The 25,333-nt window shown below is 60.0% G+C and overlaps 1 protein-coding gene across 3 annotated transcripts in view; it reads left to right on the forward strand.

The window, feature by feature from the left end:
- EXD3 (exonuclease 3'-5' domain containing 3) overlaps positions 1-19,452 on the forward strand; it is a 296,388-nt gene extending 276,936 nt beyond the window's left edge. For 2 of the 3 annotated variants that reach the window (XM_072883192.1, XM_072883193.1), the window contains exons 22-23: positions 9,398-9,491; positions 18,902-19,452. In XM_072883192.1, coding sequence (XP_072739293.1) covers positions 9,398-9,491; positions 18,902-19,236 — 429 coding nt within the window. In that variant the 3' untranslated portion in view covers positions 19,237-19,452. Of the gene's footprint in view, positions 1-9,397; positions 9,500-18,901 lie in introns of all 3 variants that reach the window. The other variant, XM_072883198.1, reaches the window with a different exon arrangement.
- The last annotated feature ends 5,881 nt before the right edge of the window (positions 19,453-25,333 follow it).

Below are 25,333 nucleotides of genomic sequence, written 5' to 3' on the forward strand. Positions count from 1 at the left end.
CAGGCTTGGGTTCCCAGATAAAAATAGAAGCTGAAACATGAGCCCAACTTCCCCGGCCGCTGCCGTCGTCACCCAGCTCTGCCTCTGCCCGCACACCCACACCCCTCTTGGCCATCCTGGGGGCACCAGCCCGTGTCACCCCCGGGAGTCCCTGGGGAGGGTGCAGGAGGAGGCAGCGGGGACGCAGGTGAGGATGCTCATGGACCAGATGGCCATGGAGGAGCAGAGCTGTGCAGCCACCTGGCCCAGGGTGGCCTCAGCCACTTGTACAGGGCTGAAAACTGCCCAGGGGAAAAGCAGAGAGCTTTGGGGGCACAGCTTCCAGCCAGACACGGCTTCAAGGGCTCAGTACAGGGCAAGGGGAGAAGCTCTGACATACGTTACACAGATGGTCCCAGGACCTCAACCAGAGGAGGGACAGGTGCTAGGGAAAGCCAGAAGCAGAAGTAAGGGTAGCTGTTGGCTTAATATGTAATAAAGATCCTTTCCTAAAGCTTATCTAGCACCGGGAGCGGAGGACGGAGCCCCCAGTACAGCTGCATGTTCAACTGGAAGGAGGGTTCAGCAACAGAGCTGGGGCTTCATGTGCAGCACTGGGGTTTCGTGGGACCTGGGTCAGGCAGGAAGCTCAGCTTCCAGCATGGCCAGCGTGCATTTGGGTAACAAAGAGCAGTGCCGTGCCTGACTGTTAATGATCTGAGTGTTGGACTCATCTACAGAAAGAAAAGCTTCAGTCCTTTGCAGGTTCCAGGGCTCTGCCTCTCACGATCAGAAAATGTATCTCCACGACCCTTTCCATTTCTGGTGTCAAAATGAAATGCTCCTGAAGGTCAGGAGGATGCTTGGTAGCCAGATTTCCACATGCATTTTAGTTTTCAGGTGCGACCCTTTTGAATATGAGTCCAGGAGGGGTTAACCCCCACCCCAGAGGTGGATACGAAGCACATCTATGCAGGCAGGAAGGCAGCATGCTGGCACAGGGCTGGAGGAGTGGAGGCACCGGCAGCTGGGCAGAGAGGAGGGTGGGAAGGGACAGCTCGCCCACCGGCCCCCGGCAGCTCCTGGCACAGAGCTCACCCTAGAACGAAGGCTTCGGGGATGCTGCGTAACCTCATTATAAAGCAGTTATTACTGGTTTGGCTTTGTTATTAAACTTGTTGCAAGTGCTGGGAGCCTGTCCCAGAGCAGCACCCCTCTGTGCTGGGTGCTGTATAAACAGGGCTTGCGGCTACAGTGAAGGTTGGGTCAAGGGTGCTGTGGCAGCTCCAGCGTTTTGGAGGGGCTCAGCCCCTATCTGTGCAGCTCACAGCCCAGCTGGGAGGAAAAATGAGCAAGTGAGACTTGAGACGGCTGAAAGGCAGCTGGAGGAGACAGAGGGACCCGACTGGAGTGCCTTCTGGAGGGATGTGTGTGGTGGGAGCGGGGGGTTGAGCATCTTTTTTTTTTTCCCCTGGGAAAATCAGCTTTGCATGTGGGTTTAGGTGTAATGTCGGGTGAGATTCTCATCACTGCAAAGGCCTTGAGGTACCGAAAAGGGCTTTCGGTGTCACTGATGATTAGGCGCCGACTACCCAAGGCAGCGTGACGGAGAGGCGGCAGCGGGATGGGGTTTGTGGTTAGGGACCTGCAGCCGTCTGCGCGGCGCTCGAGGGAGCGCGTGTGCACCGAGAGGAGCAAGAAGCAGAGATCACCAAACCCTGGTCCCATCCCTGCTGGATGCTGAGCCCACTCCGGCAGCCTACATGCATTGTCGGGGATGTGCTTGTGTTTCTCCTCTACCCCATCCCTGCCCTCCTTCAAGGGATCTGATGGACCCCCCCCAACCCAAAAAATCACATCCGTTTCTCTCGTTTGGAGTAGCTGCAAACTGGCAGGTGAAAATGGAGAGGGGGGGTGCCCCGACAAGGAGGCAGCAGGAGCTGGGGTACTCCGAAAGGGAGCCAGTGGGAGCTGGGGTGCCCACGGAGCCTCCAGGGCTCCATCACCTCTGACTTCCCGTTCTTGCTATCTCCCCAGTCGCGTCAGCAGAGGAGCTCCGTTAACGCTAATCTGCCCATTTCAGCGCCCAGTGGTTCGTGCTCCCAGACAAGAGGCCCTTCTAGCTGTCAGGTGAGCCTTTCCCAGAGCTTATGCAAATGATACTAATTAAAGGCATTCTTATCTGTTCGATTTCCCACACCTTTTGCCTTCGAGGGGGATAGAAAACTTCATGTTTTAACTCCGTATTTCATGGCAGTCAGAAGGACTGCCTAGGGAAAGCGTTGGGAAATGCAGCGGGTCACTCCTGATGAGAAGAGCTGGCTTATGCAAGTGTTGAAACACTTTATTATGCATGAGAAACCTTCCAGAAACGGATGACTAATAGCAAAGCGGGAGCAGAGAAAGCAGTGGGAACGCCGTACCAGGCTGGCATGGGATCCCATGTCATCTTACCAGCTTAGCAGGGTTGGGCTAGGTCAGCACTTGCCTAAGAGACCTCTCAGAGTACCTGGCTGGCGATGAGGGAAGTGATGTTAATGATTCAATAAACAGAGCCCTTCCCTCTTTGTGAACCAAAACGCCCCTGTACGATGCCAAGAACTCACCAGCAGCCCCGTATTTCCACCAGCAGCATGTTACTTAGCTTGGATGACCATAAAAATACCGGTGCTCATGGTGCAGGCAGGTCTGGTGGAGGATGCACAGGCTGCATTCCCACATGGGACCATCACAGTCCATCTCCCGGCACAGCTCTCGCTGTGTTGTTGGCAGACAGGGCTGCCCAGGTTTTGGTGGCCGCTCAAGACTGTTGTGTGCAGCAAGAGCCATTGCTCCCTGGAAGGACCAGGCTAACGCACCCATGCATCTCATCTGCTGCGTGGGTGGGTTTGCTGGTACCCAAGGACAGACGTTAGACCATTTGTAAGAGAGCAGAAGCAGCAATGTGCACGTTTACGATTCCCAGATCCTGGTGATAAGAAGGTCAATGAGGAAAGCTCTTGGCATAAAGGGGAAGGGAAACAGCCTGGTCAGCTGCTTTCTGAAAATCCCCTTGGAGGTGCAGCCGTCCCAGGGGCCTGGCTCACTGCCGCTCTGCACTGAGAGGTGGCCTTTGCACCCGCAGGGTGTGGGAAGCTCTGGCAGGTTGAATTGCTGAGGTTTCTGGTCTTTGTGCAAGGACCTTGAAGGCGCTGCAGGGCAGAGAGGAATCCAGCCCACAGCGTTGCTGGAGGAAGAGGAGAGTGTCTGAAGGTCAAAGCTTTGAGTGCAGCAAGGAGGAGCTGGAGGCTTGGGAAAAGTGTGTGAAAATATACACATGGGCAGATGAGCACGATCCACTCCTGACTTGTGTTTGGAATTTGCCAGGTTGTTACCTGGTTTTCTTTCACCGTCCTTCCCACCGTCTCCCTCCTTTCTGGGCACTGTCTGCTTTGGGTGATGGGCAGGAGGTCTGCTGGAGGCAGACCTGCCTATCTGCAGTGCCTGGGCTTGGAGGCTGCACGCGGGCAGCCTGTGCTGGGGAGACAGCTGGCTGAGCCTGAACATCCTGCATGCCCGTTCTGGGGAGGTTTCTAGTCTCGGTAAGTCCCTGAAAGAAACTCTTGGATGCTCAAGGACTGTGGTTTCACAACCAAAATGAGAGTTGCAACCTCCATCCGGAGGAGTGGCCCTTTCACCAGATGATATCCATCTCGGAGCGAGGGAAAGAAAGAAAGAAAGGGAAGAGGGTAGGCGGTGAGTAGGAAAAGAGATATCACTCCAGGTGGCTGTTGAGTAGTCCTGTGATATGGCAAGCAGAAGACGCCCAAGGAATTGTCCTGACATGAGCTGCCCTGAATTGCCCCAAAGAGTTCACGCCGGGCACTGTTGTCCTCTACAGCTGATTTTGATACACTGAGGATTTCCCAAGCCAGAAGCTCTCCAGGCAGAGGGTTGTGTCTCACTGGTAAAACCCCTGCCAAGGAGATCCCTCAGTGACGTTGGCCTGTGACATTTGTCAGCAGAGCAGACGGAAGGAGCCTTGCGAGCCCAAGGACCATTTCAGGGACGGCTCCTCTGGGCAGAGCTCAGCATCACCAAGGTGACTCTCAGAGCACTTTGGAGATGCAGCTTTCAGGGCTATCAAAGGAAGAAGCAAAACTGACTCCACTGCTGTCTGAACTGCTCATCTTCCATGTGTGTGGGGCTCCAGGCTGTGGACCTCCAGCTGAGCTCACGCCGCCATCTTCGGCCAAGCTCACACTGGCTCCCGGGGCCCTTTTTGAGTCCCAGAAGGTTTGGCTCCTGTTGTCTGCTGGACTTGAGTTTTCTTCGAGCTTCTTGCCTTCCTGGGTGGAGGCCCAGAAAGGGGGTGGGATGCTGAGATGGCCCCAGCGCTCCAGGCTGAAGCATCCAGTCCCTCGAGTCCCAGGAGGTTCGTGCGTCACTGCTGGTGAAATCCCCACCCAGGAGGGCTGGGAGAGGCAGGGATCGTCCTAAACAAAACCAAGCCACCAGACGGGCTGCCAGTATTGCAAAAGCACGTTTCACCTGCCTTGTCCTCCTCGGCCACGCAGGCAGGGAGAGCCCCACCGCACGGCAGCTGCCTGCTCAGCCAGGGTGGCTCAGGCTGCTGGGGATGGGGACAAGTGCCTCACCGGGCTCAGGGACCACCGAGCACAGAGATCCACAGCAGCTCTCCTGCTGTGACATCACAGCAAGACAATCTCCTGCTGTGACATCGCAGTCCCGGTCCAATGACATCACTCCTTCTAATCCCCGTGTCGCAGCTCTCAGTGGTGACATCATAGAGCAGGCTGGGCTGCAGAGTGTTCCTCTGGGTGTGGTGGATGCTGGCACGAGGTCCCGGGGCAGGAGCACATGGCTGCGGGGGTGACGGGGCCCGACACCGGGGTGTGGAACCTTGGTCAGGAGGCCCGGACGGGCGCAGGGAGAGGGGACAACAGTGGGGGACCGTAGCGGGGACCACAGCTTCACCTGAGATGGGTCACACCCCCTCCTCATCCTTCATGTGGGCATGGCGAGCAGAGCCCGGGGAGACAGGGGGAGATGGCACAGCCGTCCCCCCCCTGCCCAGAGAGCCCAGAGAGCCTGAATGCGGCACCGTCCTCGCCGGCCCTCCTGCTGAGCGGGCAGCTGGCACAACAGGGGGATCGGAGCGGGGACGTGCTCGCCTGGCTTTGCCCGGCCGGCTGCACGTGTGCCGTGCAGGGGCACCCAGCGCCTGCCCAGGAAGGGGCTGATTCACACGGGGTGCTGGAAGCCGGGCTGCCGTGGGAAAGCGCGCCCGCCATGGCTCCCGAGCGCTGGGATTGCTTCAGCGGGGGTGCAGCCAAGATCCATTTCACAGAGGGCAGAGCAGATCTAGGCTGGGATTTACCTGTGACTAAGCATGTGCTGGCAAGGGCTGCCCTAGCGTGAGAAAGGCAGCGCTGCTCCTGCTCCGAGGTGTGCCCGCTGCCGCCCTGCGACCCGCAGCCCCGGGAGCACCGGGGCACCCCGCCGTGCGACGGGAGCACGGGTGTCCGCAGGCTGGGTAGAGCTATGGGGTGTGCGGGGGCTGCAGCCACCTGGCCCCCTCCTCCCAAGCTGAGCTCACCCCTTTTCTCCACTGTGGCCCAGCTCCGTGGTCACCCTGTGGTTACACTGGCCATGTGGACAGGCAGGACGGCATGAGCAGAGACCTTGCACACTCAGCCAACTCAGCACATCATCCCCAGGGCAGGGCTGCAGTGTCAGGCAGAAGTGGCTGCTCCCCCCCGAGCCAGGCACAGGGGCTGCGGGGGACCCCAAGATGTTGCAGGGGAGAAGCCGAACCCTTTGCTGTCGGGTCGTAGCTCCTGCTTGCAGCGGTTGCACCCCCAGGCAGTGTCCTGGGGTGCCACCATCTCCTGCTGTCTCACCACGGCAAAGATTTTTGCCTTTGCATCTGCTGCACTTTGTGGGGGCCATGACTAATCCTGCCACGATGGGTCTGGGGAAACCAAACCTTCCCAAGGAGGAAAAACCCATCCCTTCCCCAGCAGAGAGGCTCCCCACTTCCCTACCCTTAAAACAAAAGCAAGATCCACGCAAAAAACTGCTCCACACCCCCAGGCAGTGACACTGAGACACAGAAGGCTGTGGGGAGCCGTGTCCCCAGGCAGCAGCCAAGCATCGAGCCCAAGGCCACCACTGGCCCTTGCACAGCAGCCACTCAGCCCAGCCTTATTGAGGTAGCAGGGTGCCCTGCTCGCTTCATCTCTTCTGGCTCATTTTGGCAAGGCATTAAAAACAATTAATTGCAATTTTTTTATTACAGCTAATTGGCGCTGCTGCTAAGTGGCTTATCTGGCTCCTGAGCCCGCCCTGTGTTTTGGGGAAGCTGAGGGTGGCGAAGGCCCTGAGGCTGGGGAGATGGCGTGGGGCACGGAGCCTTGAGGCAAGCATCTGGCAGCCCAGGGCGAGTGGGAAATGCCAGGCTACCCCTGGGCTGCCAGGGCATACCCGGCCCAGGGAGGTACATTGCCCTTAGTTTACAACAATGATGAATTTTAGAGAAGCGGAGGAATTTGCCCGAGGTCGCTCCATGCCCCCGAGTGGGAGCCAGGAGCCCATGCCCGGCACGCTGGCACCGCTGCCCAAACACCGTGGCGTGCTCCCAACTGCCAAGGCTGGGTGTTAAGGTGGATTTGGTGTTTGTGACGGAGGGGACATGTGCCCCATGCCCACACAGGGTGCACGTCTGTGCCTGGCAGGGAGGGCTGGGGAGGAGGGTGCTGTTTGCCCCTTGGGCCCCCACTGCGCCCATCCTGGTGGCAGCTGGATGGCCGGGTGGTTTGGGACCTCTCTGGGAGCCTCTGACACCCCGGTGCAGCTGGTGCTGCCGCCATGCCTGGGAGGTGCCGTCCCACGTCTCTCCCACGGCCAGGCTCACGCCCTTCTCCAGCGTGCAGCCCCCTCCCCGTTGTCACTGTCGCAGGGGAGCGGGGCCAGCACGGGCAGAGCTCGGCACACGCCCCTGGGGCTGCCCATCACCTCTGCCTGCCTGTTGCAGCCCCACAAATCCCAGCAGGCACCCTGTGAGCTACACGAGGGCTTCGGGTGGCTGCCGGGGTGGTGACACCTGTGGCTCCAGGTCCAGCCTGTGCAGGCTGGGACGTCCTCGAGCCTCAAAGGGACCGTCCCGTCCCATCCCGTCCTGCAGCAGCAGCCCTGACTCCACCATCAGAGCTGACAGGGGCCGGAGCACAGCTCCGCTGGACAGCAGCATCAGGGTCTGCTGCTGATGACCCCAGGGCCATCAGGGTCACCATGGCTGCGGGTGACATCCATGGCTGCAGGTGACATGCCACAGAACACGTCCGTCTCCTTCCCTGCTCATCCTGGATCCATCCGTGCTCCTCTTCCTTTTCTCTCAGCCATCTTTCAGGATGGATCTGGCCCAGCTGGTGATGGGCTGCTGCCGCAGGCACAGCTGAGCCAGTGCAGAGCTGAGGGAGGGGGAGGTGAAGGTGTGAAAAGGAGCCAGTGAGCTCCAGTCCTTGTTAGTCCAGACAGCTGAAGCCTGAGGAGATCAGTTCTGATGGTATCGGGTGGCCTCCGCAGGTTGCAGTGTAACCCTCCCTCGCATGAGGCTGGCAGTGAACTCCAAAGCAGCGTCTCCTTTCTGATGGGTAACTCCAACGGCTGATCTGGCTCTGCAGAAATTCAGGTTCACTCAAATAAGATCATCTTTCTGCTTCCCTGCAGTTTCACCCAGTTTCATTTTCCCGGGTACCTGAGTTTAAATGAGAGCGAGGAGGGTGCTTTGCCCTGCTCAGGGCAGGGAGGGCACGCTCAGCCCCCCGCAGCACCAGCGCTCGCGGCTTGCCCCCAGCGTGAGCGAGAAGGAGAGGGGCTGGTGAGCCGAAGCAGCGCGCAGGGGTCTGACCCACATTTGCACGAGTAGGAGTTGTAACAGCGAGCGATGCTGCGATGCACAGCATCGCTTGCTGTGCAAATCGGGGGATTGCTGCAAAATTCCCTTTTGAAAGTGATGCAGTGGCTTCCACGTCATTTGGGTGCTTTCAAGATCACACTTTGTCCATCTCTGTCCATCTGTGCTGCTGCTCCACAGGGCTGGAGCAGTGCGGCTTCAGGGACCTGAGCCTGGGCATCCTTTTATGGCCAAATCATGCCCAGGCTGGGGAGCGTGTGCTGGTTTTGTGGAAGCTGCCGGTGGAAATAACCTCCTCCTGCCGCAGGGCAGAGCCAGGACATGGTGGCGAGCTCGTTTTCAAACAAATCATCCTCCCCCCATCCTCCTCCAGGCAGCTGTGTGGGAAGAAGGGGCGTCGTTGCACCTCGCCATGACCCCAGCGCCGTCCCAGCTAGCACACCGCAAACCGGCAGAGCCGCCGCGAGCCCACGCCGGTGCCCGGTCAGGCAGTGGAAAAACCTTTCTGGTTTGAACAGACTTTGGAGCAAAGCCCCAGGCAGGGAACTTGTTGTGGTTGGTGGAGTTAGGCACCTCTCTCCCTGCTTGCCTTGGGTGCAGCGTGCTCGAAATGCTCCGCAAGCAGAAAACAGCCCCTAAAAACAAATAGCTGATGAAAGGTGTTGCAGCACATCCCAGCACCCAGCTCCCATCCAAGCAGGGAGGGGAGAGGAGAGTGAAGCTGTCAGGGAGCTGGCTGTGATGCTCTGGGGAGATTTAGTGCTGATCAGTTCTGGGCGAGTGCGTTCGACTGCCGACTGCACCCTGGGCTCAGCCCGAGGCACCCGGCTCTGGGTGCTCCTCGGTGGTGGGGTTTGGGGAGCTCCTTGAGGGGTTTGGCTCCCTGAGGGCCAGCACCCAGTGCGTGTAGGTGGCCGGAGACCTCTCCGGGTGTGTTTTGGCAAACCAAAGGTGGGGTTAGAAAATGTGACTCGGCACTCACGGTGTTGCGGCAGAGCCGGGCCAAGCACAGCCAGCCGAGATCCCAGCACGTCCCGGGGTCCGTGGCCATCCTCCATAGCTTCTATGAGACAAGAGAGAACAAATCTTGAAGCCACAGCCCAAACTTTGGGTGTCTGCTTGATGTTTTAAGGCAACCTCAGTTTCTGTTTTTTTTCTGGCATTGTGTAGGGCTGGGGGGTGAGGTCTGCCGGGGGGCAGGCACTGGTACCGGCAGCCTGGCATGAAGATGTGGCTAAGCACCGTAAAGATGGAGTGCCTCTGGAGAGGAGGTTCTTGTGGCTTGTGAACACCAACATTTGTATCTGCTGCCATTCTGCCACCCCGCGCCTCAGTGGGACAGGCCTTGCCTCAGTTTCCCTCTGCCATGATGCATGCGACCGGGGGCTGCCCAGCCTCTGCCGGGGGTGCCCGGTGTGGGGCAGTGTGCTCCAGGCAGGCAGGAGATGCCCGGGGAGCACAGCCGCCATCTCACCAACCTCCCCTTCTCTCTTCTTCCAGGTGTGCAACTGCAACAAGTACCTGAAGGTCTCAAGGGAGAGGATGAGGCAGCTGGTGGAGAGCAGCAGGCAGGCGCCGGGGGACGGCGACGCAGGTAAGCAGGTGGGCGCCGATGGCTGGGAGTCATGCTCTGGCCCTGGCCCCCTCCCTGCGCTCCCGCCTGGGACTCGCTGCCCCCAGCAGAGCGGGACCGTCCCACTCGGGCTGGGGGTCTCTCAGAGGGAAAATGGTGTCCCCTGCCACCATCCTGCTGCCAGATGCAGACCCACAGAGCTCTTCCAAGCCCACTTCGTACCTGGCTGAGCTTGAGCACGACGAGCACAGCTCCCAGCCCGCTCCCCGGCTGCCCCGTGCTGCCCTGCGAGGCACTGGGTCGTGCACGGGATTGCCCAGCCCGGGGTGGTTTGGTGAGATGCCAGCAGTGGCTCAAGTGGCAGCCTAAGGCCATCGCCGCCTGACCTGGGAAACTCAGCGTGGACTGCGAAATGCCTCCCGGCTGGCGCTGCTGATGTGCCTTTCTCACCTGCACCGTGCCTCTTAAACTAGGTCAGGCTGCAGGAGTGAGTCAGTGCCGCCTGCGCGGTGAGGCTCCAGCAGGCTTGGAGGGGGAAAGGCTCCTCCATGCCCTGCCTCGAGCTGGGACGACCCCCACGCTCCTCCCCGCAGGGAGCCGCATTTTGGTGGTGAGTGGCAGCCGCCACAAGCACACCAGAATGGGAACGTGCCCCTCTCGCTGCTCCGACCCAGCCCGGGCTCTGCCGCTGGCCCTCACATACGTCGTTTGCCGTGCCTCGGTTTCCCCATCTGCTTGATAGGAAAGAGCAGTGCGAAGCAGCGGCTGCCGGGCGCTCCTGGCCAGCTGTGGCTTTGCTGGGAGCCACACATGTGGCTCTAGGGATGAGGGACATGGTGGGGCGGCTTTTCCCATGGTGCTGGCAGCCTGGGAGTGCTGTGCTTCCCGAAAGGCCGGGGCATCCTCCCCAGCGGTTTCTCTGGTGAGGGCACTCGCTGTGTGTATACCCAGTGACCAGCCAGGCCTGTTCAGCCAGTTTTAGGGTATGGGAAATAGAAATGCTGTGGTTTGCGTTCAGCCATGTGAGCCGTTTCCCCTTCCCCCTTCGGGATGGGGATGATGGAGCTGGAGGGGTCTCACACGCACCATTGCTCCTCCATGCAGACCCTTCAGGGACCACCTGGCTCTACCCTTTAGACCATGTCCGCAGCACCCCATGTCCCCATCGTGCCATGCAGCTTCTGGCTGGGTCCCCCATGTCACTGGAGGGTGTCTCATGGGGAAGGACCCCTGTCTGCTGGGCCAGGTGGGAGCCCTGCGCTGGCCACATCGGGCATGCCCTTCTCGGGGAGCATCCTCTGATGGGGAGCATCCTCTGACACGGAGCGGTCAGGGACTAAAGATGCCACAACATCCTCACAGCGTTGGTGTTTTGCTGCAACAGAGACATAAAATAGAAGCTGTGATTCCTGGGCAGGTAGGCACAGGCATCCAACCCAAAGCGAAGACCCCTGGGGACTTGCCAGGGGGTCCCCTGTGCCCCAGGGCTCCAGCCACCCTGGGGTTTCCATTTCTATTTAGATTCTGCCAGCGGCTGCCAGGATTGCGAGCATCAGTGTGAGCTCAAGTAGGTCGTCCCCAGAATGCCCCACTTTAGGTCAAGTTTTGTGGAAGAGAAACAGGGGAAGGGTGCGATGACAATGTCCTGCCATCGCTTGGTGGGGACAGTGGTGGCAGTGAGACGGGCTGGGCAGACAGAGAAGTGGGTTCATAAGGAAAACTTTGATCATTCCCCGATTTCCTTCACATTTTCCTTCTGGAGGGGGCTGGTGGCAGGGACCTGCTCTGCCCTCGGCCGTGGCCCAACGCATGGCACGGGGAGTTCAGCACCCACAGCCCCCAGCTGCTTGCCCACACCGGGACTGGGCCCTGCTCCGTGACTCCAGCCCAGACCACGTCATCTCATTCATGCCACCGCGCATGGATTAACCCCCGGGACCATGGCCAGATGCTGCTGCTTGGCAAGAAAATGCCCTTTCCTCACTCCTGCTTCCAGGCAAGGAGAGAGCCTCCTCCTGGGGGGGCTTCACCTGGGGGGCAGCAGCAGGCAGGTGCAGCGGGAGCCACGGATGCTGGGGCACCCATCAGCTGTGGATGGGGATGGATCCTGCAGGACCAACCCTTGATGTAAGCCCACAGCTGCCTGGGTGCTCCCAAGTCCTGGGGTCTGGCTGCAGATAGCCTGGGGCTGCTCACATTTTGGCTGCAAAACTTGGGCCAATGCCGCTCTGTTTGGCTCCCGGATTTTTATGGCAGGGCTTCCAAGTGATGAAAGGCAAGTTATTCGTCCTGCAATAGCTCACCCCAACTTGGACCTAGGACTTTCCCAGGTTTTAGGGAACATTTTCCCTGACACAGCCCCATTTGCCCTGCATGAGGGCTTTGATGGAAGTGCTGGAAATAGTTTCAAGCCTGGACAGCTTTGCCCCGTGATGCCCAGTGGGATGCTCTGAGCAGCTGGGATGCCTGGAGCCGGCAGGGGATGGGGCAGAGCGAGGCAGCAGCGCTGCAGGTCACCACGTGGCACGGGCAAGACATGATCTCGCTGGAGGCCGTGGGCAGCCCGCGGGGTCCCAAACGACCCAGGGGGATGGGATGTATCACAGGTTCTCATCTGGCCAGGGGAAGCTTCTCGCTTACTTGGTGTGGTAAAACCAGCTGGCACGGGGCCCCGGTGCTCTGGGGATGCTCTGCCAGATGAAATGTGGTCCCTAGGAAAGGCGAGGATGGAGCACATTCAATCTGGTTAGGATTCGCCAAACAGAAAAGGCTTCTTTAATCATAAAATCACCCCTTGCCATCTGAAACATTTTGCAAAACATGAAAACAACTGGTCCTGCTTTCCTTTGGACTCTGCTGCTAACCAGGCACATCAGAGCCTCCGCTCTGTGCTGGAGAGAGGTGGAGGAGCAGGCGTAGTGGCTGGGGGTGCTTGGGGAGCCCAACACAGCACCCTGGGGAGCCCCAAGCTGGGTGAGCATCCTCCCTGACCAGCCAAAGCTGGTACTCAAGACCAGAGAGATCTGCACTACCCATCTTCTCCTCCAGCGCTGCATCCCGCAGGTGCAGGATAAGCCCCGGGCAGCCCCGCGGGCAGCTGGAGGATCAGCCAGGACGTCCCTGCCCTGGGCGGCCGGATGGCGTGGGGCTGGCAGGGCTCCGAGCAGCCCAGCTGGGGTACCCACCTTGCCCCCACCGGCCCGAGCAGTGACTCGGGGTTTCTTTCCCTTCCTGGCCCTCGGCTCTGTGGCGGAGCCTGGCTGAAAGCCGGCACAGGCAGTGCACGGGCAGGCGGGAGGAAGAGCTGCAAGACCACAGTGCAGGGAAGGCTGCGGTGCGGCTCCAAGCTGGGGTGACACCAGTACGGTGCCGGGTCCCTCCTCTATGGCCGCCACACTGGGGTGGCGAGGGCATGGGCTGGTGGGGCCCGCTTCCCTTAGCCAGAGGCTCTGATGCACAGCGGGAAGAGGCCACTGCGTGTCCAAAGCCTTGCAGCTGGATGCAGTTTTTTCCTGCCATGCTTCCCTGATCTACAGTGTTTGGCTTTGCTGTGAGCATCACACCATCTTACTGCCACATGGGAAGGGCGGGCGATCCCCGTGCTGTCCCAGGAGGGCTCTCGCAGCCCATGCATTCTCACCGCTTCAGCACCAGACCCGGCGTGCAGGAGAGGCCAAGGCACCCCAGATGTCTCAGGCTGCTCTGCGTGTTTCTGCAGGGAAGGGGATGGGTCCCCAAGGGGCTGCACCCATGGACCCAGGGGCTCCCCGGCCCCCTTCACCCTCAGACAGAGCAACCCCATGCGTTTAGGCTCTCTTCCCTCTGGGGCACAGCGGGGTGACGGGAGCATGCTCACATCTGTCCCCAAGCAGGGCAGGGATGGGGACTGAGGAGCTGCAGTGCAGGGCTGGGACCAGGGCCTGCGGTAGTGGGACCAGCCAGACACACCCCCTGGGCTCGGCTGGGTCATGCTCTGCCAGCTCCCCCTTTTCAGAAGAATTTCATTTGCTCATATGAAAAACCACTGCCAGGCTAGGAAGCCGGTGACGTTCTCGTGGCTGTGGGTTTGCAGAGCTCCGCGTGTACCCGCTGACAGCGGCGTTGTGCCGCATGCTCCCCGGGAAGGAGCTAGGGACTGTTTGGTGCTCCTGCCCGGCGCTGGGCACGGGAGCCGGCAGGGTTTTCTCCCACAGCGGCACAGGGAGATGATAGCAACTGAAGGTGCCTCTTGCCTTGAGCTCATCCTCCCTCCTCCACCCTGGGAACATCTTAAGATCGTGGCCGGGCTGCTGCAGCCCAGGTTGCACAATCCCGGGTCCTTTGTCCTTTGCTTATCTGCCTTATCGAGGAGGAAAAGATAACCAGGCATCTTCAGTGCCCTGCAATCGAGTGTGTTTCTCAGGCTCGTAACTCCGCTTATCGGGTTCGATCTCTCACCGCGGCAAGGTTTCCCATGCACCTTTGTACTCCAAGAATGCTCCCAGGTCTGCTTTCAGCCTTGTGCAAAGCCTTTACGATGTGCGCTTTCTCCAAAACACCTCAGCCTTAATTGCCTAATTATGGACGAGTCTCCCGTGTGTGTGGTTGCGATGACAGCTGGGTGCGGCTGCCGGGCTGGGAGAAGGGCCCTCAGCTTGCACAAGCGCTGCCAGGCCCGAGCGCCTCTCGGGAGGCGGCAGGAGGCTGCGGTTCCCGCTGCGGAGCCACGGGGCGAGCGCCAGGTCCCCGCCTGAGCCAGCCGGGACAAGCACCCAGCTCCTCGCCCCAAGGCCTTGGTCTTAGCTGGGGTGACACAGAGGGACCTGGGCTAGAAACGGGGCCTGGGGGGCAGGATTTTGTGCAGAAGTACCCGGCTCCCCAGGGAGTTTGGGTTACCCGAAGGTGTCCCGACACTGAAATCCGGAGGGTGCCCAGGGCTCACGCGTGCGGGGACGGGTTGTTTCCAGCCAAATCAGGGCTGTGTGGTCTGGGAAAGGGGAATGGGCGTGGGTTCAAATGAGGATTGCCCTGATCCTGCTCTGTCCCAGCTTCCCAGGCCCTCCCGTGCCCTCCGTCCCACAGTGGGGGGTCCCAGTAAATGCTGACCCAGGACTCCTCTGTTGCAACCAACAGAATAGGCTGTAGGGACTACAGGTCACCGGTGTCACCGTCACGGTAGCCTTTCAATATGACCCCCGCACTGCTAAGGGCCTCGCTGTGGGCAGAGGAGGGTGCACATCCCCCTGCCCACTGTAGGCAGCCCGTGCCGTGCCCCCCATCCCTCCCGCTGGGCTCAGCCCCCCCATCCACAAGCAGGACCTCGCAGTGGGGCATGTGGAGCTGCGGCTCCTGGCCTGTCTCTGCCTGCCCTGGGGTCTTTGGGACAAGTCACTTTGCCCACCGCAGCCCCCCCGTTGCAATAGTTCCCATCCAGGGCTCATGTGGGACTGTCACCTCGGCAATCGCCTGCAGCCACGGGGTCTCCAGAAGCTGCCATGCCCTAGGGGCACACGCTGCTGGCTCTGTGTCCCCCGGGGTGAAGGTACTGTTGGTTTTCGAGCACCAGGAACCATGCAGTACCCCAGGGCGTGAGATGTAGCTTTGCTGTGGGTCTTCCCCACTGTCTCGGTGCTGGTGGCTGGGGGCTGAAGGAAGGGGATCCCTCCCCGGCTGGCGGGGCTCCTGCTGCACCCCACCTCACGGAGCGTGGGGTCAGCCGAGCTCTGGGGTGCGTGGCAGTGGCTTGGGCACAACGCGGGGCTGCTGCAGGGGTGACAAGGATGTCGCCTGGGCTCAAGAGGTGGGATCCCACCGCTGAGGGTGGCCTTGCTCTACCCAGGGAGGAACCTGATGCAGAAATAAGCAGAATTGGGGTCCTGCAGCATCCCCTTTCCCCTGGGCATGGCAGCACTCTCTGGGAGGTGAGACGTGTCCATGGGTGGGAACAGCAGTGGTTTGTGCTGTTCCCGTGGAGTATTAACTCCCGCAGGCGAGCAGGGGTGGGCAGGAGCTGGAGATGTGGTGGGCAGCACATGCGAGGGCAGGGTACGGCTGCAGCTCATGGGGAGGGCAGGAGGAGATGGCTCTGTGCTGAGCAGGGCTGCCCCGTCAGGGACGGGGACGATCCTTGCTGCCTGTGGAGCTCTGCGGCACTAACACGTGTGGGTGCTCAGCCCCGGGGTGCTGGGGGGGCTGCAGGGCTCAGCCCCCCGTCGGGCTCTGTCATCCCCAGGGTGACCCGGGCAAGGGGGGGAGAGGTGAGCGAGAGGCAAAAGGGCTTTTTATTTTCAAGATGTTTTATAATGGGATTATTAGTTCCCAAGAGGTGTTTCGAATTGATTTGGTAAGGAATCGCTTTCATTTCTCCTCCGCAGAGATGCGGGGGGAATCCAGCCTTTGGTGCAAACCATCGCAGAGCTCTGGAAGCCATAGATCTGAAAAACTCCCGGCACGTTGGAAGGACGCGCTCGGCTCCCCTCGGCCCCACGCACCCCACATACTCCTTTTGCTCCATCTCCGGTGTAACTCCACGGTGCACAGCATCCAGGCGAGCCGGGCTGCAGCCCCGCGGGAGCAGCGGCTCTGCCGGGAGGGCTCTGCCTATCTCAAGGGGGAGAAAAAAAACCCTTCTTCAAAAAATCCCCCCTTTCTCCCAGGAAAACCCTTTTTTTCCGGGGGATCTGACCTTTTCCCAGCATGGTTGTCACCGTGTGCCCGGCTGGCACCCTGCGCCTGGTGCCCAGTGGCCCTTTCACCGCAGCGGCCAGGGGAGCGCAGGCATCTTCAAAAGCCCTGGAAAGAATTTGGTGGGAGGGGGAGAAGGGGTTTTACAAGCTCCCATTCAAAAATGGTCACTTTGAAGTGATGTAGCATTTTCAACCCTTTGAAGAGCCACAATTAGGAGGGGGCTGGTGCAAGCGAAAGGCAAAACTACCGGGTGACCATCACGGCCTTTCTCTCCCCCGGCTTTTAAGGGATGAACTTTTCCTCCCTGCCTGCCTTTTTCTCACGAGCCCAGGGGGGTGGGATGGGGGTGTTTGGGGGAGCTGGAGGTTTCACCACCGCCCCATGCAGAGAAGGAGGGGGTCTGCAGTTGGCTTTGCCCACCAGCAGCACGGCAGCTGATGGAGCGTGTCGGAAGGGAGAGCAAATTGCCCGGGATTGCTGCAGGAGCATCAAGTGTCTGTGCCCTGGCGCTGGCAGGGCTGGGGTGCTGCAGGGTCGGGCCAGGGAATTTTTTAGGCTCCATGGTGGGGAAAGATGTTGGCCATCGGTGCTGGCTGCTGGCAGTGTCGTTTTGATTATGGTTGGATCTAAAAGTCCCAAGCAAGGTAGATGTCCCTCCCGTCGGGGTCCTGGAGGCAGATGCAGAGGTCTGGTGCTTGAGAGCAGGCACGATGAATAGAAAAAGGGAAGAAAGGCAGATTTGTGTCCGTGTGTTATAAACTGAAGAAAAACAAGTGATGGCCCAGGGTTTTGCAGGGAGTCTGTGGTTCGTGTGCTTGGCGGTGCAGCCCGCAGCTTGGCCTCCTCAGCGAGCTGGTCCCTGCATGCCCGGGCTGAGGCCACCCCATGCCACCGTGTAGCACAGGGTGGAGGGAGGCAGGGACAGGGCAGGGGCAGAGCCCCTCCCTCCTGCCACAGGGATCTGCCACCCGCTGATGGGCTCTGTCCCGGAGAAACCCCCGGGAATGGGGCTCTTCCTCCATGTCCCCGCTCCGGCTGGCTCAGGGATCTCCTGAGAGCAGTGCGGGTGCTTCACCACATGCTAAAAATTGGAGAAAATGGGAAATTGAGGTCACTGGTTTTTCTCCAAGAATGGATGCTGTGTCCCAAGCAGATGCAGAGCATGAAGGAAAGGCAAATCCACAAGCGGGGCTGCGGAGCACTTGCCCAAGGCATGGCGATGGGGAGCCCAGCTCTTGGCTGGTGGCTGGGACTGGGCTTGGGGCTGCTTTCCCTCGTGTTGTGGCAGCGGCCCCCAAACCTGTGCCGCTCCTGGGCTGCGTGGTGGTCTGAGGCTGGGCTGCAAAACCACCCTGAGAACATCTCCAGTGACAGCCTTGACCCTCAGTGGGGCTGTTTGTCTGCTGGGAATGGGGGGTGACCATGCCCCACCAGCCTGGGCTGGTCAGCTCCTCTGGGGAGGTGTGGAAGGTCTTGGGGGGCTGTGGGGAGCCCCCCTGAACCAGGGTCTGGTGTGAGCTGAGCCTCCCGCACCTCTCCCGGGCTGTGGCTCTTTCTGCTCATGTGGTGGTGGGTCGAGGCCCTGCCGGACAGCTGTGGGTGGCTCTCCTGGGAGGGGGGGCCATTCCAGGGCTGTCCTCAGCCTTGCTTTCCCCCACAATAATCGCCAGGCTGTCCCAGGTCCTGACAGCATTGAGATGCAGGGAAGAGCCAGCTGGGAATGCTGGTGTCCCTCTCTGTCACAGATGGCTCCTGACCAGGCTCCCTCTGATCCTCGAAAGGGGCAGGCTGGACGCCCCAGAGGTGCCGCTGGAGCGATGCAGGGTGCCTTTTGTTGTCTTAATTGATGCCTGGGCAGGACAAGTCCCCCCCTGCCAAAAATGAGTCATCCTGCAGCAGTAAGTGCAGCCGTCGTCCCCGGCTGCCAGGCGTCCTGATGGATGGAGGCAGCTCAGCCCTCGGCTTCCGCTGCCCGGATCCAGCGACCTGCCGTGCCCCGGCCACGGGCGGTGAGAGTCTGCACCGAGCTGCCAAAAATGCCGTGGGGTTTGTGGCACTTCGTTTGTGATGGCACGGACCCGCCTGCCCGGTGGGGCCAGGGCTCGGGGTGTGCGGGGACGGCTCACGGGACACGGCCCCACATCGCGCCCCGCTGTGCCCCTTGCCCAGGTTATGTGATGGGAGGTGGATGTCACACGTACCCCAACAGCCGGTGTCCTCGGGCAGGCCAGGAGGGTTGTGAGTGTCGTGAGCAGCGCAGACAGCTATTAATGGTGGTTTTTAATTAAAGCAGCAGTAAGGGCTTCCCTTGCTGTTTGCTTGCCTGTAATGTGGCCCGGGTGTGGGGCACAGCCCATCTCGGAGAGCAGCCTTGCCCAGCCTGCGACAGGGAGGAAAAACCATTGCACCCAGTACAGCAGCAGCACTGGTGCAGTTACCCAGACTCGAATAGCTCCCAAGACCATGGCAGACCCCGCTGCTGCCCAGGCAGCAGCAGGACGTGACTGATTAGCTGCGGGAGCTGCGGGGCAGCTGCTGGGGAGCAGGAGGCTGCACGGATGCCACGCTCAGGGCAGGCAGTTGGTGGGTGCTGGTGGCCACCATCTCCTAAATTCACGGGATGCTCCTCCCTGGGATGCAGGGCAGAGCCCGGACTCCCTGTGGGGATGACAGGCCCCTCACAAAGGTCATTCACGTGGCTGAGCACAGACCCCGCTCATCACACCAGTGGCTGATGGTTTATTTGCTGTCTCCTCTCCCCGCAGGCTGCCTGGTGAGGTGTGAGGAGAAGCCCAGCCAGAGCTGCGATGCCGCTGTGCCAGCCTGCGACGCAGCCCAGCCCAGCTACACCCCGCACGGCAAGCGGCTGGGGGGGCCAGAGCAGTGCGGGGCGTCTGCGGCGCTGGTGGAGGGCACGGTCCTGCAGGTCGCTGCCATCCCCCCCGGGGTGCTGGACAAAGCCGAGCTCACTGACTTCTACTGCTGCACCCGCTGCGGGAAGGTGTTTTGGGAAGGGTCCCATTTTGGACACGTCGTCTCCCAGTTTCAGGATGTTCTTGTCACTGCCAGGGACGAGCAGAGCGTCTACGAGCTGAGCTGAGGGGGGATGCAGGGGCTCGCAGCGGGACAGGGACCGCAAGGGACGTGCTCCCTGGTGAACCTCAACAGATTTTTTGGGCTGTGGATTTGTGGTGCCAGGCTGGAAGGGGGGGCTCTCATTTTGGGGTCCGCCGTGCAGGGGACTCTCACATTTGCACTGATGGTTCACGACAGCCCAAAAGTACGTGGCCTCCATGAGATCATTAAATCAGCAGTGGCCGGGGAACGGACCCTTTGCTTTATTTCTGCCTCCCTCCAGGCTGGGCATGGCGAGAGGGTGGCAGAGCTCTCCAAAACGCCACCCAGGCAGTGCCGACCCCGTGGCACCCATCAGGCCCCGGCACCCTCGCCCCGCTGCCCCACTGCCGGGTCGCTCGTGTTGGGGAGCCAGGAGCCACGTCCCCAGCAGCAGCACAGGGGAGAGAGAGCAGCTCTGGTGCCCGGAGCACTCCCTAGCCCGAGGGACACACGCCACGCCACAACCCATCCCCGGCATCCCCTCTCGCCCTGGTCCTGCTCTTCCCGGCAGCTCTCCCGGCGTTCCTCGGAGGTAATGGATGGGTGCAGGCGTGGGGGCCCGGGGGGGCCGAGTGCTGCTAGGCAGCCACAGGAAAACCTCTGGGCGCACCATGATGCCCGCTGGCACCCGCATCGCCCCGCGCTGGAGCCGGGGATGCCCCAGCAGAGCCGGACAGGGCTGGGGCGGGGGGCGGTTCCATTGGTGCCAAAGCTGCCTGCCAGCCCGAGGGGTGAGCAGCGCCCGCCTGCCCACCTCCCCCGGGTGGGTCCCTCGAGCCGCCCCCGTGCCCAGGGCTCTGCGGGACATGCACAGGAGTGGCAGCGAAGCGTGTGGTCCCACCATCGCTGGGAACCGGGGCCACCGGCAGGGAACAGCCAGCGTCCAGAGGAGGCTGCAGGGGCGGATGGCGGGGCCAGGCAAGGTGAGGAACCCAGCCAGGTTGGTCCTGCAGCTCCAGGCGCTGCCAGCCGATGCCTCCCAGCCCAGGGACGGGCTTAAACCGCTCCACCCTGCAACTGAGGAGCATTTGCAGAATTCCTCCTCTAATCCCGGTTAACTGCCAGGCCCTGATGTTACTGCTAAGAGCCCGAGGGGCTCTTGGCTGAAGTGTGACATTTATGGGCCAGCGAAACGCCTGCCCAGGCAGCTTACACTGCAATGCAAGACTTGCTTTCCCTCTCTGAGCGCTCCTGGCCATGTGGTGCCAGGTGTTCCTTCCCCCCCCAAGGGACATCTCACCCCCCAGCTCAGCCCTTTGGCAAGAAAACCACTTTTTCCACTTTAAACATCCCTCTTTCCATGAGCTCCTGCCTGGGTGTTAGTACAAGTGACCCTGACTGAAACGTGGCCGTCCCCCCACTACACCCGTCTTCTCTCCTCAGTGGTCCCTGCCATATCTTGGCCATGGGCATGACCCCCTGCCACCAAGGCACAGCATCCCTGGTGACACTTTCCATGGTCTGGTGTGCCATTTTGTCCCAATTTCCATCAGAAGATAGCAGAGGGGAGCAGGAGCCCTGTGCCCACCCCGTGCCCACCCCTCCATCCCCATCTCCCTCGCAGCCCTGCCGGGGTCACCCACCGCCCCTCGTTTGCTGCTGCAGAGCCCCGTTTCTTTCAAGTGGAAACATAAAATAACCGCACCTCCCTCACTGGTGATGAACGAAGTCAAGGCAGATGCCAGCAGCACCACGATGGCAGGGACTGTCACCACGACAGCATGCAACACTGGCCCTGCACGTACTTAAAGGTAAGGACACGTTTTGGCAGGGCGGGGATGCTGAGCCTGGTCCCTTCCCATCAGGACACACTGAGGTGTGAGTCTGGCTCTGGCCAGAAGCAGCTACGAGGGTCTATGTTTCCCAGAGGGGTTTGGGAGGTTATTTTCCCTCCTTCCCTGCTCTTGACTTGGCAGAGCTCGGAGAGAAAGCCTTCTCCCTGGCTGAGCATCATCATCATCGTCACAGCAGTGTCTGCCGGACCGTGCTCATGCACAAGTGAGACCCCTCAGTCCTGGCCACTGCTCTGCTTGCGGAGCGATGGATGTGCTGCAGTGCAGTGGTTAGTATTTTGACACTGGCTGCTGCAGATTGGCCCTAAATCCACTTTTTCTCTCCTCCCAGTCTTGTTTTGGGGGTCGCAAAGTGAAGCCTCACTGATGATGCCCCAGCCAGAGATGTCCATGGCCGGCACGGTGCAGCCCCTACACACGGAGGACTTAGGGACCACATCTCCTGCTGCTGAAGCTTTGGCTACATGGGGACAGTGGGGGGGATTTCCCTAGGGAATCGCTGCATCACTGCCTCTCCTCCCCTCTCCTCTCCTCTCCTCTCCTCTCCTCTCCTCTCCTCTCCTCTCCTCTCCTCTCCTCTCCTCTCCTCTCCTCTCCTCCTCTCTCTCCTCTCCTCTCCTCTCCTCTCCTCTCCTCTCCTCTCCTCTCCTCTCCTCTCCTCTCCTCTCCTCTCCTCTCCTCTCCTCTCCTCTCCTCTCCTCTCCTCTCCTCTCCTCCCCACGGTGCTGTGCTGGCAGGTTCTGTGCTTCCCACGGAGTCACAGCCAGGGACAGTCACAGTCACATCTGTCCCTTCTAGTCCCCTGTCCCCAGGGTGGGCTCTCACCCGGGGAGCCCCCAGAGCCCAGCCATGCTGCTGCGCTGCCCGGCTTCCCCAGGGACTGGTGGCCATTCACCCTCCCAGGCCAGTGGGTGCAAGGCACCGTGGCTCACCACCCAAAAATGTTCTGTTTGAGCAAAAACTTCCCTCCCCATCACCTTCACCACCTCCTTCCCCATCTGTCTTGGTTTGCCCTGGAGATGCCCAAGTGGGAGATTTTCCCCCTTGGCTGGAGGCTCCCGGGGCGTGGCACACCTTCCTGCAGGCGTATCGACACCTCCAGCCGCGGGGATTATTTCTCCTAATGAGATTAGAATGCCTTCTGCTGATCTCACCCTCGGTAGCCATCATTTTTCCATCGATTCTTTCCATTTCCCTCCCTAGTTGTCTACATTTTTTGCATATAACCTGAAGGAATTGTGTTTCATGTCCTGGTTTTCCAGCCCTGCGCTCTCTCTAGGTGTTTTTCTTCATTCCCTCTTTATCTAAAATGGGAATTTCCTCTTCGCTTTTACCCCCAGGTCATTTTTGTCATGTTTCTGGTGCAACAGTTTGGGGCCAGGTGGTGACAGGGGAGAATAAGCTGTGTTCTGCTAAACTGGCATCTTTAAATGTACCTGGCCTGGTGCACTGGCAATTGCTTGTAGGGCTTCTGGTGCTGGAAAACTGGTACATGGAGGGACCAAATATCTACTTTGCAGGTGATGATACCATCGGTTGGAGACACAGACCCTGGTTTTACGTGCCCTGGGCCAACCTCCCTGTCTTTGGGTCATAATTACCTTGTCCTAGGCCATCAGGATGAGCTCCAGTATTGAATCCCGTGTCGGTGCAGGGCTTTGGTGCCAGGAAATGGTACCCATGGTAACAGGTTTTCTGCCTCTGGGTCATGGGTAGATGTTTAACAGTTGTCCCCCATTCCCAATGGCAGCATCAGAAGCAAGCACCTTCCTTCTGAGCAGCTGAGGTCCCTCCGGCCTCAGTCGTCTCTGGTGCTGTGACAGGACGGGGCCTTGCTTGGACATGGATAGGTTGGATGGAGGTGCTTTCAGTGTGCCAGCTGCAGTCTCCGCAGTATGGACCACAGCATATGTCTTCTCATCCATCAGTGCCACCGGCTCTGAAGCTCTCCATCCCTCCCCTCCCTGTTCAGGGGCAAGGCGGCTGCCTGAGGCTACCAGGACGGTTTTCTCCCTTGAGCCCTTCCCAGAGCCTTCAAGTGTCCGGGCTGGGTGGCAGGAGACCTGCGGAAAGGGGCACATGGGATCCCTGCTGAGGGACCCTCAGCACCCACCTGGGGCATCCGCTGCCCCATGGCTGCAGGGTGCTGTATCCGGGCCCCTTGAGGACATCCAGGTGGCCAAGAAAGCCAATGGCATCCTGGCTTGTATCAAAAATAGTGTGGCCAGCAGGAGTAGGGCAGTGATCGTGCCCCTGTACTCGGCACTGGTGAGGCCGCACCTCGAATGCTGTGTTCAGTTTTGGGCCCCTCACTCCAAGAGAGACATTGAGGGGCTGGAGCGTGTCCAGAGAAGGGCAACGGAGCTGGGGAAGGGTCTGGAGCACAAGGCTGATGGGGAGCGGCTGAGGGACCTGGGGTTGTTCAGCCTGGAGAAAAGGAGGCTGAGGGGAGACATCATCGCTCTCTACAACTCCCTGAAAGGAGGCTGTAGGGAGGTGGGGGTTGTACTTTTCCCAAGTAGCAAGTGATAGGATGAGAGGAAACAGCCTCAAGTTGTGCCAGAGGAGGTTTAGATTGGATATTAGGAAATTTTACTTCACTGAAAGGGTTGTCAAGCATTGGAACAGGCTGCCCAGGGAAGGGGTTGAGTCCCCATCCCTGGAGGTATTTAAAAGCCGTTTGGATGAGGTGCTCAGGGCCATGGTGTAGTGGTGGGCTTGGTAGTGTTAGGTTTACGGTTGGACTCGATGATCTTAAAGGTCTTTTCCAACCTATACGATTCTGTGATTCTGTGATTCTGTCCTGCCACGCTCGGCCTTGGGCTGGTGCTCTGCCTCTGGGGGTTTTCCCATCGTCCCTGTGTGTCCAGGTGACCTGTTCAATGCCTGGAAGCGGCATGTCCTTGCGTTCACCCACCTCTGGTGCCAGCACCCTCGATGCTCTGCAAAACAGTCATTGGCTCCTCCAGCGCATGAGCCACCTCCTCTGTGAACACTCCTGCCTTGTGCCTTGCCATGTCCTTGTGGGCAACCGGACTCCCAGTTCCCCTGGAGCAGCACGCGGGGACCCTAAAGAGTGTCCTTTGGGCAGAGGGAGGATGAGGCTTATGCTTTGCTGCAGCCCCTCTACACCAGCCACTGGTGGAGGGTACCGGTGGGGCCACCCCAGCTGGTGAGCACGGGACTGCCAGCGCCGGAGGCTGAGCAGCCTGAGTCCCCCGGGCTCCACGCAGACTCATCCGTGTGTCAGCATCCTGCCACTTCGGGGTTTGCTCTGGGAGGGCAGAAACTGGGGATGAAGCAAAGCAGGAACGCTGCAGAGCCTCCCACTGCCAGCCCCCACGGTGAGCGATGCTTCATCACACGATGAGACGAACCCCTCCAGACCCCATTAGGAGGAAGCTTCTGAGTCACACGAACATGTGAGTCATCCCAGCCCAGCCGGGAGCGGGGAGGTCGGAGCTGCAGCCCCGAGCCTCCCAAACAACACTTCCAGCCAGCCCGTGGGCATTGCTGGGCTTTGCTCACTGGGTTTTTCAGAGCTGTGGTTTCACATCAGTCTGCCACCGCTTTCACTGCGGAGGGGAGCTGGCGGGGGGGGCAGTGGGGCACGCTGACCCTGTCCCTTGCCCTGGGGAACGGCTCCTGGCCACGCAGCTGCCTGGAAGGCCCCCTTCCCTCTGATCCCTGGGGACAGTAGGGTCACCTCCTGGACACCTCTAGGACTTTATCTCCCTGCCCTCTCCATCAACGTGGGGACAAGCTCTTGTGCTTACAGCCTGGGCTGCTGGCAGTCAGTTGTGTTGGGGCAGGCTCACCACGGTGGGACTTGTTCTCGGGCAGACACCGGCAGGTCGTGTGTGCACGTGGGCATGGCAGGAAACAGCTCCCAAAGGGTTTCATCCAGCTCCTGTGGATGGGGGCAGCGGCTGAGACCCAGCACAGCATCTCTCCCTTTCTGCTGCCTGCAGGAGGTGATGCCGAGGTGGGATCTGTGCAGCAAGGTCATCTCCAGTCATAGCCACAGTCAACATCAAACTCCACGTCGGGCCGGCCTTGAGCAGCATCCAGGAAGTAATAAATTGTCCAGTTTTGAATGGTGGATACGGATCAAAGGGAATTAAACCAGCTTTCTAATCAGCCTACAATATTGTTTCCCTATCTGGCTACTTTAAAAAAATAATTTAAAAAATCCCATTGTCTGTGCCATACTAATGTTTAACATTTATTAGGGCAGTAATGAGCGCTCCGTGGTTTTATGGAGCCGTTTGATCGTGTGTTGGAAGG

The sequence above is a fragment of the Ciconia boyciana genome, chromosome 18 (genome assembly GCF_034638445.1).
Source record: "Ciconia boyciana chromosome 18, ASM3463844v1, whole genome shotgun sequence".
Classification (NCBI taxonomy): domain Eukaryota; kingdom Metazoa; phylum Chordata; class Aves; order Ciconiiformes; family Ciconiidae; genus Ciconia; species Ciconia boyciana.